At 43.8% G+C, this 15,389-nt stretch overlaps 2 protein-coding genes across 6 annotated transcripts in view; both read left to right on the forward strand.

The window, feature by feature from the left end:
• The window catches only part of ralgapb (Ral GTPase activating protein non-catalytic subunit beta), a 54,968-nt gene extending 51,365 nt beyond the window's left edge, over window positions 1-3,603 (forward strand). For 3 of the 5 annotated variants that reach the window (XM_079521653.1, XM_079521654.1, XM_079521655.1), the window contains exon 30: window positions 8-3,603. In XM_079521653.1, the coding sequence (XP_079377779.1) occupies window positions 8-201 (194 nt within the window). In that variant the 3' untranslated portion in view covers window positions 202-3,603. The remainder of the gene's footprint in view (window positions 1-7) is intronic. The other 2 variants (XM_079521651.1, XM_079521652.1) reach the window with 2 other exon arrangements.
• A 1,461-nt stretch (window positions 3,604-5,064) lies between these two features.
• Window positions 5,065-15,389, forward strand: part of prex1 (phosphatidylinositol-3,4,5-trisphosphate-dependent Rac exchange factor 1) — a 178,841-nt gene continuing 168,516 nt past the window's right edge. The window contains exon 1 of the mRNA XM_079492023.1: window positions 5,065-6,210. Coding sequence (XP_079348149.1) covers window positions 6,067-6,210 — 144 coding nt within the window. The 5' untranslated portion in view covers window positions 5,065-6,066. The remainder of the gene's footprint in view (window positions 6,211-15,389) is intronic.

Genomic DNA, 15,389 nt, shown 5'->3' on the forward strand with positions numbered 1-15,389 from the left:
TTTCTAGGTTTCCTTGTCCGTCAGACTGTCATCAACGTCTGCCGCCGCAAGCGGCTGGAGAGCGACTTGTACAACCCGCCCCACGTGCGCAGGAAGCAGAAGATCACAGAGATCGTGCAGCGTTACCGCAACAAGCAGCTGGAACCCGAGTTCTACACCTCGCTCTTCCATGAGGTGGGCGAGGGACGGCCTCACCTCTGACCTGGTGGGCGAGGGACGGCCTCACCTCTGACCTGGTGGGCGAGGGACGGCCTCACCTCTGACCTGGTGGGCGAGGGACGGCCTCACCTCTGACCATGAGGTGGGCGAGGGACGGCCTCACCTTTGACCATGAGGTGGGCGAGGGACGGCCTCACCTCTGACCATGAGGTGGGCGAGGGACGGCCTCACCTCTGACCATGAGGTGGGCGAGGGACGGCCTCACCTCTGACCATGAGGTGGGCGAGGGACGGCCTCACCTCTGACCCTGCACAGTAAAAGAAAAAGAGTGTTCATTCCACTCTGAAAGTGTGAAAAAGGACCCGTAAGGGTTTTACTGTGTCCTCAACACTGACTCACAAGCGCACATGGGAACCTACACACACACACACACACACACACACACACACACAGGTTCTCAAACTTGTTTAATTCCAAGGACTCCCATAACTCTGTAAGTGTACAAATGGTTCCATTCGTACACTCTCAGAGTTACAGACCTGTAGGAACACTGAGAAGCACCACACACACACACACACACACACACACACACATACACACTAGGAGGGAGGGGGGGCATATACAAGTGCACAAGCATGGGTGTGTGCACACAGAATCTCTATATTTATACTGCACTATTTTGTTATTTATATCAACACATTATAGTAACACTGTCTGCCGTTGACTTGTAGAGCAAAGTGTGGAGGAAACGTTATGATTTGTACACATCTGAGTCACTGGGTTCTATAAGCTTTGGGAAGGTGAACTTCATCTGAGTCACTGGGTTCTTTAAGCTTTGGGAAGGTGAACTTCATCTGAGTCACTGGGTTCTATAAGCTTTGGGAAGGTGAACTTCAGCAGAGACTTTCTGTGGCAAAGACATTCTGCTTTTCTTCAAAGTTTGACCTGTTGGCCTTTAAAAAAAAAAACACTCAACAAACTGTAATAATGATGCTAATGGTAATGCAGCCAGCCTCATCCTAGGGACAAAAAACATCCAGCATAGACGGAAACATTTGTTATTTTAAGTGAGCATTCGCGAAATATTTCTCTTATGGGAGGTTTCCTACTGGCAAACCGAGGTTTCCTACTGGCAAACCGAGGTTTCCTACTGGCAAACCGAGCTCGGTTTGCCAGTAGGAAAACCTCCCATAAGCGAAATATTTCGCTCACTTACTTAAATAACCATGGTTACTAAAGTAACCTTTCTGTTTTCAGTTATGAAATACGCACGGGGTGGGGGGGGCTCTGTATTGTTAAACGATACAGTTTTACATGATGCACTGTTATGGCTATCGCTTGAGATTGCATCAATTCCATAGTGAAGAAATTACAACGTTCTTTTCAACTAAATGTGTCTCTTGACACCCAGGACGGCAAGCAGTCCCCAAGGTCTCGGTTGTTGTGAGGACAAAAAGACTGGACCATTGTGACAACCAACTGAACACACGATACTGTAAACTCAAAATGTTTTTATTTTTCCAGTTATTTGCCAGACTATTGTGCATATTGTCGCTGACGGGTGGAAACCTTATGTCTAAACTAAAATCATGACTTTTTCAAATTTCAAATTTCCAAAGCTTGTATTTCAATGGATCTAATTTACTCACAAGCTGTTGTTACTACTTTTCATTGGTTAACCCATTTAGGCCTGACCTCAAAATTTAAAAACAATCTTCTAAATCCTCCAGTTTTCTGAAATAAATATTTTCATGATTATTCAAAAATAGCAGACCTACAAGCTCGTAGCTATGAGCTATGAGCTTGTAGATCTGCTATTTTTCAATAGCTAATGTATAACATAATGTTTAAAACACCAAAAGGGGTTCCCGCCCAAAATGGGTAAAATCTCTTCCAACCTGGCATCCCTATTTTGGGTATGTCACATTGTGAAATTAGTGCTCACAACACACCAGGATGTGAGCTTAAAGATACCAAGCGACTTTGAATAGAGTTCGAAAAGCACTATATACATTTCAGATATTTCAGGTATTACTTGTATGTGACACTGTCGATTTATGAAAAAAACTAAAGATTGAATTTGGAGATGCAAGCTTTCTGCACAACAGGGATGATATCATGAATGGGAATTTGACACCCGCGTTGTGTTCTTTTTAAATCAAATCTGTGATGCCATTACACAGCTTGCTTCAGACACTCCTCAGAAAATGGCCTCACTCAGACCTTTACTGCATTGCTGTATGCTTGTTGGATGAATGTTGTGTAGTGTCATGGCCGCCCCAATGCATTTCCAATGGGAGTCACATGGTTTGACACAACATTTGTGTTGTATGAGGGGGAGGGGCACAGTCGAAACACAGCCGAAAGCCATACAACAGCTTGTAGTCCAAAATGTGGACTACAAACCATGTGACTTCCATTGGAGATGCATTGGGGCGGCCATGACACTACACGACATTCATCCAACAAGCATACAGCAATGCAGTAAAGGTCTGAGTGAGGCCTGAAACACACTACAGCGTACATATAGTACTTGGAATCATTATGAATTCCCAATTTCCCCAATAAACTAGCAGTTTAGACTGGATAAATATATATCGAACTGAAATGATATGGCCAAGTTGACCGTTTCGCCTTCAAACTAATCTACAGTGATTGAACTAAAAGGGCGACGTTCTCAAAAGTACAGGAGTATACATGTAATATGATACGCCTGTACTTTCATACACCTGTATTAATGCTATACACATGTCACATTTAGCTAATTACCATTAATTTCGAGTCTCAAACAATATTAATCTGTCAATAGCCTTTGATACATTTTTATGGGAAATGTATATCATTTCTGCAATACTTTTTTTTTTTTTTTTTTCTTTTTTTTTTACTTGATGCATAGCAGTTTGTTTGGTTTGGAAGCTCGCTGCCTGTGTTAATGTGAATTTATGTATCACAGCAACAGATTAGAACAATTGAAAAGTCTTAATGCACTGGGCCCTCCCGTTATTTTCTGCTTCTGTTCCTTATCTAACATGTCTTTTTATACTTGTATGTATTTTTGCTGAAGGAGTTTTTTTTTCTTCTGAAAACATTGAAGAGAATGCTTAGTGAGTTTTTAACCTGTCGTGTGTCTCACACTTGGATTGTGCTTTGTGCACATGCCTTTTTTGAAGGAAAAAGTAGACATGCTTCAAAGAAATTGCATATAATCAATCATACTTCTTATCCTAAAATTACTTATTTGATGTATGGTCATATTTAAGGATTTGCAATGTACAGAAAGGGAGGATGATATGTAAATATATGATAGTGATCAGACATTAAAAATAAATGGTCTGCTTCATTCCTCATTTTAAAGGGCAGAGAATCTGTATGTATGCAGTTAATGTGTGGGAGAATCACAGTGGGTATTGAATGTAACATGCATTAAACTCTTAACGACCTTTACATTTTTCATATGACTTTTTTTTTTTTGTGCTTATTTATTGGGGGGGGTTGACAGATTATCCAAGGAGCAAAATATGTCATTAATGACAAGATTCAGTGACCTTTTATTAATTGAGTGCAATTGACCAAATTATCAAATGTATACATATTCAAATAAAATGTGCCTCACAGCAGGGATGGATTAACCCCCACAAGGGCCCCTGGGCCGTTACATTTTTTGGGGCCCCCTAGTGTGCGCAGAATTTTCCAGTTTGTGTGTTTTATCAAATTGTTGACCTAAATGTAACCAAATCAATGGCCAATGAAGGTCCCCAGGAGCTTTTTTGAGGGCCTCAAACCCATTACAGAGCATTACATTTTCCCTGAAGGGCCCCTTGGAGCCAAGGGCCCCTGGGCCACGGCCCCATTGGCCCAATGGCTAATTTGGCCCTGCCTCTCACAGTTCATAGACCATTGTTTACAGTCAGCACTGCAGCCTACAGTACTTGTGCAGCCACCTCTGGCAAGGCTGACAACTTAAAGAGTCTTCACATGTTAAGCTTTGTATGGTGTCACTTTACCGAAAAGACTGACAAGTGTCACTCATACTACGAATTAAAGGGGTTCATGTTAGCTCAGATCTGATGGTTTGATTCCCGGCCCCAGCGATGTGTTGAGTAGGACCATGTCACCCCCTGTTTTTTTTTATTGAAATATTTATTAGCAGTTTGCAGAATTACAGTACATTTCAAGCACAAACTCAATACAAAGACTGTTAACTGTGAGTGGACGACCCAATTAAGCATTACACTTGTTTACAAGAGGGTCCACCATGTTCAATTCATCAAAACATTTAGAGACGTACAGATAGACACTACTATATAGTCAAAGAACAGAACAGGAATTCATATTAAAGGGAGGTAAAAAGGGAAAAGAAACATATACAGTAAGGGGAAAAAGGGGTGGGCGGTGGGGGGTGTGCTATCATGTCTGACTACTTGGGCAGCAATCGACTGGGTGGAGCTGAAAACGGAATGTCCTTCACGCCTTGGGATCAAATAGGTTAAGGTCTTAAAGCCAAGGTGATTGTTGAACTTGTAGAGACTGAAAGGCCATTTTTGAAACTATCTCCTCACCACTCGCCCTACACACTTCCACTCGGTTTGAGCATAGATATATAAATAATAGACGCAATGCAATGCAAATGGATGGGAGGGGAATTCCAGTATCGTCTCTATTATTTATACATCTATGCTCAAACCGAGTGGAAGTGTGTAGGGCGAGTGGCGAGGAGCTAGTTTCAAAAAGGGGGAAAGAGACTGAAAAACATTGTAATCTCATTGTGACCACCAGAGGGCGCCTTTTCCCTAGCAGTGAAAGCAACGCGTTTTATGCTTCCTATCTATGACTTCATCCACTGACACTTTTATTGACTCAAATAAATCTTCGCACATGGGATGATTGGGGAGCCTTCGTTTTTGCCTGGAATTTGCGATTTTTATCGCATTTAGGCGTGATATTCCGTTCAGTTTAATTGTATTCTCATCTATGCGGGACATGGATGAGTTTTTTTGAAGTAGGTTTGTTTTAATTGAATAGTGGATTAGGTCCAATAACCAAACACACCCACCACCGTCACCGAATGACTTCTACGGGGTCTGTGAAAACGTACACGGATAAAACCCAGAGTGTTAATTAAACTCTGAGAGGGGTCGCCGCCTCGCCGGCTAAATTATTGATACCAAACCAAGTAGACCATTAGTATGCACGTCTGGAGGAAGGGGGGAGTTTATTGGTACCATTTGTACACGCTCAGTTAAATCAACACTCAGGATTTTTATAGTGTAGAGTCAGAAGTCGAGCGCACGTTGTCCTGCTGCCTACTTTGAGATCGTTTGCGTCAGTGTGTGTGTGGCAGCGGGTTTGCTTCCACAGTGCACGAAGATAATGTCTTAATACTGTGTTTTGGTGTGTGTGTGTTTGACAATCATGCCTCGTCTCATCTGGTCAGAGTGTGCAGGACAGTCACACTTCTCTTTTATGTGCTTGAAGAGGAACGGATCCTAGATCAGCAAAGCACTCGTCATTTATTTGTTTTCTACTTGAACTGATCGGATGATTCGGATCTGACTGTTGCGACAAGACAAGCGCGCGTAGTTGTTTTTCTTTCTCCTCCTCGCAATTTGGATACATTTATTTCTGGATACGTTTGGGATACATTTTTGTTTTTGTCGGGTTCATTTGGAGTGGATGAGGCAGAACGGATCAACGCTGGACCGGTCCGGGGTTCGAAAAACTCGCTCCCAGTGTGCAGAAATGGACTGAATAAAGCGACCCCTTCCTTCCAACTCCAAAGCCTTGGGTCCCTGTTTGAAAAGCGGACAGAAGTCTTTAAGGCGACCGGACCGTGCGGGACTCGATCATCACTGCACAAGTCCTAATATCATCTTTTTGTGAGTGATTATTGTTTTATCATTAATCAGAATGGAAGAAGACAGACCCCACGAGAACGGGGTCCATCACGGCAGCAAGGACTCGGACCGACAGCAGAGACTCCGACTCTGCGTCCTCAACGAGATTCTGAACACGGAGAGGGATTATGTCAGAACTCTGCTGTTCCTGCAGTCGGTGAGTTTCAACCTTCGGTCCATTTAAATGTTACAATGAATCACTGGGGCTGCTACTACTGTGTGTGTGTGTGTGTGTGTGTGTGTGTGTGTGTGTGTGTGTGTGTGTGTGTGTCAGACAGTCAGCGTCTTGCCTGGTGGCTCCAGTCCCAAAGCTGCAGACTGTCTGTAGAACATATCTATCTAAAATCTGCAGTGTTAATTTTTAACATGTCCATTTGGATACTGTATACGTCAGTGGCTCCCAAACTATTTCATGTCATGGACCCCCAAATTGACACGAATCAGCCCGCGGACCCCCCATTTGAAAAGATATGCCAGGGACGTCACCCCCATATAAGAGAAGATTTTTACGGCTTTAGCAGTGATTCTCAACCAGTTTAATTTCAAGGACCCCCAATTTGTCATGCCTTTAGGCTACGGAACCCCCATTTAATGGCATTTCTATCTCTGGGACCCCAATTTATATTGTAAAATCAATGTTAATTGTACACTCTCAGAGTTACAGACCCATAAGGGTCCATTTGGTTCCAAACTGGGTACCCCCTGGAACTCCCTCAAGGACCCCTGGGGGTCCCCGTACCCCACTCTGGGAACCAGTGCTGCAGGTCATAGGACATACAGTATGTGTACACTCACTCACTCAGAGTTTCAAAGGAATACATTAACCCACTGGCTGTGTATATTTTAGCCTACATGTGTGCCTTTCACGTGAACTCTACTATAGCATCCCTATTCCAGGCATGTCATATAGTAGGCGAACATTTGGAGGGGAAAACAGATCTACAACGTAATGTCACAATGACTCATGATAGCTTGTAGATCTTGTAAAGTGTCAGTTTAGGTAGATTAAGTTAAAGTTAAAGTTAGGTAGATTGTGACCCCAGCCTAGTACTGTAGGTCTGGGGTGCGCAGGTACTGTTTGTCAGCTTCTCTCTCAACTTATATTCAAGCTCTGATAAACCTTTTCAAATTGTGCATTTATAGAACAATCCGATCATATATATACGGTAAATTGATTGGGCATTATTATCATAACCAGCTCAGTGGCCTTGTGGTTAGAGTGTCCGCCCTGAGACTGGGAGGTCGGGATTCAATCCCCGGCCGGGTCATACCAAAGACTCTAAAAATGGGACCCAGTGCCTCCCTGCTTGACACTCAGCATCAAGGGTTGGATTGGGGGTAAGTCCCTGTGACATACTAGCGTCATGTCCAGGGGGTGTACTTGTACATCAAGCTGCCTCACGCTACAGAAACAGGAGATAGGCTCCTGCCCTATGGGCCTCATGGCTACAGAAACAGGAGATAGGCTCCTGCCCTATGGGCCTCATGGCTCGGCAAGGCTACTACTACTATTATCATCACGCAGCATAAAGAGCTGGCAGTGGTTACTCATCACAGGCCTAGATCTCTTCATTGTGACATGTTTGTTGCACTGTCTGCCACCAGGCAGGCTGGCTCAGTCTTCAGTCTTTCAGTCACAAGATCAGCACACAAGAACATCCAGAAATGGAACTGAATATCCTACTATTTGTAGTTGTACTGACTGTACTGTACACTCACTGAGTTAAATGAACACAGATCATTTCACCCTGATGGAGAACTGCAGGTGTTAATTCAATGTGTCACCTCTAAGATGTCTCTGTTCCCCTCCTCTGTACCTTATCATAGTTTGGCTGCCAGCCCAGCCGGGCCATTAATTAAAGACACAAAATATTAGAGGTGTTCTTTTTGAATAAACTCGGTGATGCTTGAAGGTAAACAACTTCAGAAGTCCACTACTTGAGAACCCGTGGTGCAACGTTTTCAACTAGATAACACTCAATGTGAATGTAAACATCATATGCAATCAATCACACACTTAAATCCCCACTAACTAATCGCACCGTCTTTCCCCATGAATGACGGAGGAGGGTCTCGTTATTCCCCTACCACTGTGCGCTCTAAGCCAGGCTTTCCTTATCAACCCCAGCTGTGTGGGATGACAAAACCATGGCTCTCCCAACAGGGGACGGTTAGCGGGGCTGGAAGAGGAGGATTAGTATGAAGCAGATGCATTGGGCTGGGGGTGGGGGGGGGGGGGGGGGGGGGGGGTTGTAGAAGTGTTTGTAGACTCCTAAACCAGTGCTTCTCAAACTGTTTCATTTCAATGACCCTCGATTTGATACGCATCATTCAGGCTATACTGACCCCCAGTTGATTTTTTGTTTTTAATCTCTGGGACCCCAATCTAATCTATTAGTTAGTTGCTGCGAGAGTGAGGTCTAGCCAACACCAACTCAGGATTCCGGGATTCCTTGGATAGGAATTTGCCCTCCACAAATTCCTATCCAACATCAGGCTCTTGAGCTCTTCAGTGTTGTCAGCCAAGCTGTCGCGCCGCAGCACGTCTACATAGGTGGTACGCTTCTTTCCCCTCCTGGCTTTGCCCTGGGTTGGCTCCCATAGGGTCAATTTACTCGCCTCAAGTTCTGGGGGCCTGAAGCAGTGCCCTGCCAGCCTCATCCTTCTCTCTCTGACTTTGTCTGTGACGCGTGGTAGGTCCCCATAGAGGTCCACACAGTGCTAATTTAACTGACAGACAAGGGTCCATTTGAGTAACGGGAACCAAATGATCCCTTGCATGTCTAACTATCAGTCATTTAGCTGAGAACCCCCCCCTGGAACCCACCAAGGACCCCTGGAGGTCCCTGGACCCCACTTTGATAACCACTGTCAAAAACTGTACGCGCTGCCAAGCCACTGATGCCATGTTGTTGGAGTTGAATACCCTGTGACATATCCAGTAGCTTTATGGACTGTGGATGCACTCAACCATGAGAACAGTAACATCATATGCACAAAGTACAGCAATCGACACAAAATTCAAGATTTTGTAATAGAGGGTATGCGCGTGACATCATCAAACCCGGAAGTTATGCGGGAACAGCTACTGAGTGGCAAAGAACTACTTTCTAGCCTTGACAGCCCATACATCCACACAGAAAAGTCCTATCTGATTGCATTAAACAACGTTAAACTTTGCCACTCGATTTGCCACTCGATGTGCCATTCACTTTAAGCATGCGCATACCCTCTATTGTTACATCTTGTGTACAATTACATAATAATAATAATAATGTCAACAATTAAATCATAATAAAGAGTAGAAGTAGTAATAGAATAGAAACAATAAAACATGCACATCCACTAACTGAACGCCAGGTGCTGGGCTGAGGTAAATAATAGAAAGAAAGTAAGGTCCGCAGTCCGCACACTGGACTGAGCTCCAAAAAGCCTAAGTATTTATTTTCTCACCAGCTCAGTCCAGTGTGCAGACCTTACTTTCTTTCTAGAAGTAATAATAATAAGCAATGACAAAGAATAGCAGCGGGCAAACCAGGCAGCAACTGCACTGAAACGTTGACATTACAAATCGGCGTCAAAATAGCACAAGCCCATTTAGCTGAATGGGTGGACCACAGGATTTCTGCACAATATTACTGTGTAGTGTGTTCTGTTCAGCAGTGGTTTCCGACCTTTTCTGGACCAGCAGGGCCCGCTTTAACCCATTTTGGGCGGCAACTCCTTTTTGGTGTTTTAAACATTATGTTATAATTTAGCTATTTTTGAAAAGTCGTGAAAAAGGCCGCAAATCTTTGAATATATATTTCAGAGCGAACATTTTTAACTAAAATATTTGCTTCTGGGAGGTCCCTGGAACAACATATTTTGAGATGGGGGGGGTCTGTGGCCCAATAGAGATAATTCTGGGGGTCCTTGACATGAAAAAGGTTGAGCACAACTGACATAGAAACATGGGTTTTTCAGGAAACTATTAGGATTTAGAAGCCTTTTTTTTAATTGACATCAGTCCAAAATGGGTTAAAATGTTGAAAGCGTCCGTGGCTCATCCATGTGACTACTTAACACAGCAGCCTCTTGGCTGTGGTGTTAAGTGGCCGGATGGATGGGCCTTGTGCACTTTCAGAGCATGTGTATTTTAATGAACAAACCATTTTGTTTTCCGGCTTGTAACTTGTAACCTTTTTTTATGAAGAAAAAAAGACCATGACATTATTTTGTTTACATACATTTGTAAATATTACTGTTATATTATCATTAAAACCTTAAAGGACCACGTCACCACTTTTCAACCTATCTTGATATAATAGGTCCTCACTAATAATCATGATAAAATGGCACAATTTCTTTTCTACTCTGTCTGTGACTCTGTGTCTCATAGGAGGGCTGTGGACAGTTCAGAAACCCGTCCACCAGTGACATCATCGACGGGGAATCCAAGCTAATAGAAACTGCAGGCTTTCTAGTCCTGAAAAGTTGCAATGCGAAAATGGAAGCCTTTGTTCTCACAATAACACAAATCTAAACATTTTTGTAAAAAAAAAAACTTGTTTAAAAATAATCTGCCTAACGATGATGTCCCTGGTGGACGGGTTTCATAACTGCCCACAGCCCTCCTATGAGACACAGACTGAGTAGGGGAAAAAATGGTGATTTTAAGTTTTTTGCCAAGTATCTGGAGGCCCACTTGCAATATCTTGGCCCTGGCCCACAGGTTGGGAATGGCTGTTGTGCTTTGTTATTCCTCTCACACTGGTCAGGGTGGCTTGCATCAAGAGGTTGAACGTGACATCATGTTGGGAAGGGGCTTGGTGGGAACCATACCAACTCTCTGGTCTGGCATCACAGACCTCCCAGGGTGCCCCTGGAGATGGAACTTATTTTCAGCCAGGGGTGAAGTCCTGCTTTGGCTTGGTTTAATAACAGGATAAACGTTTACTGAGCCGTGTGGTTCTGAGAAAGGAAGGTATTGTTGGCTCCAGCAGAAGTCCAGATGTTAAAGATGTAATGAAAACAATGTATAGAGACTCGTACAATGCCATTCAGTCCCTATCATCACTAATATGATTCACTAAGACAGTGGTTCTCGAAGTGAGGTCCCGGGACCCTCAAGATTCTTTGAGGGGGTTCCAAATGGACCCTTACAGTATAGGTCTGCGACACAGGGCAGTATTATGCGTGTCTTAAGTACCAGGTCTAATTACTTAACCTAAGACCTGGAGGCGTGATCAATGCCATTTGGCTATTCTGAGTGGCCAAACAGCAAGTTAAGTAATAAGACCTGGTACTTAAGACACGCATAATACTGCCCTCAGGGTACAAAAGGAACCAAATACCCTTACAGGTCCATTTGGTCATCGTTCTGGTGGTCCTTGATATGTAACAGTTGGAGAACCACTGCACGAGAATTGTGAGACCCCCCCCCAAGCCCCCCCCCTCCACCTGTATGTGTTTTGGTTTTACTTTGTTCAGGACGTTTGTGGGCGTCAACCTTTTGGGGAGTTTGGGCTTCTCGGTGTCATTGAGCTGGGATGGAAGGCCTTGTGATGTTGTGTTTACAAATGGCAACCAACCATTCCTACTTGTTATACCTTTAAGATAGTGGGTAATGGAACCAACCAACCATTCCTACTTGTTATACCTTTAAGAGTGGGGAATGGAAATTCATTGTTGTTTCTGTCTCTCAAATGTGGCAGCAAGAGAGCTGTAAATGTCAGGCCGTGACAGGTCAGGAGAGAGAGTGGGGTTGTGTTATCATAACGATCTTATCTTTCCTTCCTACCTTATTGTTACCAAGCTGCACCCTCTGCTACTACCTTATATGATGCTTCAAGGTGTTAATGATGACGTTCCAATCAGCAGGTAGTCAGCAAGTTGTCTCAGAGCAGAGGTTTTTTGTCTCCACGGGCGGGGGCGGGGGGTGCCCCAACCTTCCAAAACGGCCTGTTATAGCGCCACCATGAGGCAGCTTTTCACATTTTTACCTATAACTGCACCGACCTGCGCGAAATGTTGCATGCACACTCCCTAGAGGCCAAGGACAAACCTTTGACCTGCATTTTTCACATCTGCCTTTTATAGCGCCACCAGGAGGCCGACTTTTGTAAAACACATTTTTGAGTGGTGTAAACCACTCCTACAACTGGCTTTGTTAGTCTATCTGTCTGTTCGCAAAAAATGAGCATGGTTGCTATGGTCACCCAGTTCACACGGGTGTGATTTCATTACATCAGACATTACGTCAGACCACAGCTGATCAGGCTATATAATACCTTACACCACTCAGTTCACACGGGTGTGATTTTTTGATATTACTTCTCCAGATACTGTCCAAAAATCCCGCAAATCGTTACATGGTATCTCTATAGTCATGTACTCAAGACGGATCTGTCCGATATTTCTTATTCCATCCTAATTGACTAACATTGGCTTTCAAAGTTTGCAGGATTGGTCTGTTTTGAACAAAACCTCAAATCATGAACGCAGCGTGCAATTTACGTGAAATGTGTCACACACTTTCCTACTAGGCTGAGGAATATATCCCACCCTTTTTCACATTGGCCTGTTATAGTGCCACCAACAGGTGGATTTTTGCAAAACAAATTTTTGGAACAAAAATGCCTAAAAGATCCCAGTGCCATCAAAGGTGTTAGAAGAAATGGTACCCTTTTCACATTGGCCTATTTTAGCGACACCAGGAGGCCACAACCTGGCCTGGTGGAGGGGGGGTGGGGGGGGCGTGCTTGTGCGTGTGCGTGTGTGTGCTTGTGTGCACACGTGCTCAGGGGCCTTCAATTGGGTGGATTGCAACAGACAAATGCATACAAGTTGGCTAAATACTGTTCTGCCTCAGCTATTATGAGCAGTTTGTCTATCTGGAGAAGGCGATGTTTTAAAAAAAAACACCCTGTCTAGTAGTGTGAAGTAGTATGTCTGTCATCAATGTGCTATCTTTTTTCCTCTGTGTGTTAAAGGACCACTTCACCACTTTTCAACCTATCTTCATATAATTGGTCCTCACTAATGTTCATGATAAAATACCACTATATATTTCTACTTGGCCTGTGTCTCATAGGAGGGCTGTGGGCAGTTCAGAAACCCGTCCACCAGTGACATCATCATTAGGCAGATTTATTTTTAAACAAGATGTGAAAACATAACGATGGCTTCCATTTTCGCATTGCAACTTTTCAGGAATAGAAAACCTGCAGTTTCTATTAGCTTGGATTCCCCATCGATGATGTCACTGGTGGACGGGTTTCTGAACTGCCCACAGCCCTCCCATGAGACACGGACTGAGTGGAACAAAATTGTGGTATTTTCTCATGATCATTAGTGAGGACCAATTATATGAAGACCGGTTGAAAAGTGGTGAAGTGATCCTTTAAGCATGTGCAGCAGTTATAACTGGTTTGACCGCAATGCAACCTTCTTCTGATCAGTGTTTGGATCTATTGCTCTTGTGCAGATAAAATAATTAAAATGTGTGTGAGACGGAGGTAATGATTGTACATGTGATTGTGAGAGAGAGAGAGAGAGAGAGAGAGAGAGAGACATGGAAATAGAGGGTATGCGCATGCTTAAAGTGAATGGCACATCGAGTGGCAAATCGAGTGGCAAAGCAACATTCAAAGTGAGTTTAACATTGTTTAATGTCGTTTAATGCAATCAGATATGACTTTTCTGTTTGGATGCATGGGCTGTCAAGGCCAGAAAGTAGTTTTTTGCCACTCAGTAGGCATTCCTGCATAACTTCCTGGTTTGATGATGATGTCACGCGCATACCCTCTATATGTGTTTCTTAATTCTGGGCTAATAGGAAAATAAGAAAAAGATCTTCTCTGTGATGTCAGTGTTTGATTGGACACATGGATATGCTATAGTGTTAGTGTAAATACTGTAGCCTACATAAAGACTATGAAGGTATGCATGCTATAGTGTTAGTGTAAATACTGTAGCCTACATAAAGACTATGAAGGTATGCATGCTATAGTGTTAGTGTAAATACTGTAGCCTACATAAAGACTATGAAGGTATGCATGCTATAGTGTTAGTGTAAATACTGTAGCCTACATAAAGACTATGAAGGTATGCATTGCATGCTATATCCTCACCACTCCTCTTCAGGCCATGTGGTGTTCAGGGTGGCAACGCCAATGAAGAAAGCATTCTAACCACTTAAGCTTTATTTTTATAATTGTACAATGTTGTCGTGCAAAAATGGCAAACAATGCATCACATCGTGATGATCTTGTAGATCTGCTGTTTGCACTATTCAAAAAAAAAAAAAAAAAGTCATTCCATGTAACATAGCCTAAGACATACTTAAAAAGGTTATCTTTGAAAAACAAAGAAGGGTCACACTGTCAGAAAACCTGCCAAAAATGTTGCTCTTTATTCAACGTTTGGGTCTATTCGACCACCATTGTCTGTCCTGATGAAGGTCCAATAGACCGAGACGGTGGAGAAAGAGCAACCTTTTTGGCAGGTTTTCTGACAGTGTGTGGGACCCTTCTTTGTTTTTCATTTTCTGACAGTGTGCGGGACCCTTCTTTGTTTTTCAAAGATAACCTTTTTAAGACTAGTATGCCAATACATTTCAACTAGTACCTCTGCAGATTGTGGTTGGAGGTGCATGGTCTCCCTGCTCTTCCATTGACCTAGTGGAGGTGGTCTCCCTGCTCTTCCATTGACCTAGTAGAGGTGGTCTCCCTGCTCTTCCATTGACCTAGTGGAGGTGGTCTCCCTGCTCTTCCATTGACCTAGTGGAGGTGGTCTCCCTGCTCTTCCATTGACCTAGTGGAGGTGGTCTCCCTGCTCTTCCATTGACCTAGTGGAGGTGGTCTCCCTGCTTTTCCATTGACCTAGTGGAGGTGGTCTCCCTGCTCTTCCATTGACCTAGTGGAGGTGGTCTCCCTGCTCTTCCATTGACCTAGTGGAGGTGGTCTCCCTGCTCTTCCATTGACCTAGTGGAGGTGGTCTCCCTGCTCTTCCATTGACCTAGTGGAGGTGGTCTCCCTGCTCTTCCATTGACCTAGTGGAGGTGGTCTCCCTGCTCTTCTATTGACCTAGTGGAGGTGGTCTCCCTGCTCTTCCATTGACCTAGTGGAGGTGGTCTCCCTGCTCTTCCATTGACCTAGTGGAGGTGGTCTCCCTGCTCTTCCATTGACCTAGTGGAGGTGGTCTCCCTGCTCTTCCATTGAGACATAAAGGGCTATATCTTGCACCACCCCTACCCCTTATCCCTTAACTTATTTTGCCATTATTATTTTTCTCTCCAACAAGCTCACAACGTGTCCATGTAGATTGGCTAGTTGGCAAATACGTTTAGGGGCA

This window comes from Electrona antarctica (assembly GCF_951216825.1).
Source record: "Electrona antarctica genome assembly, chromosome: 2".
Classification (NCBI taxonomy): Eukaryota; Metazoa; Chordata; class Actinopteri; order Myctophiformes; family Myctophidae; genus Electrona; species Electrona antarctica.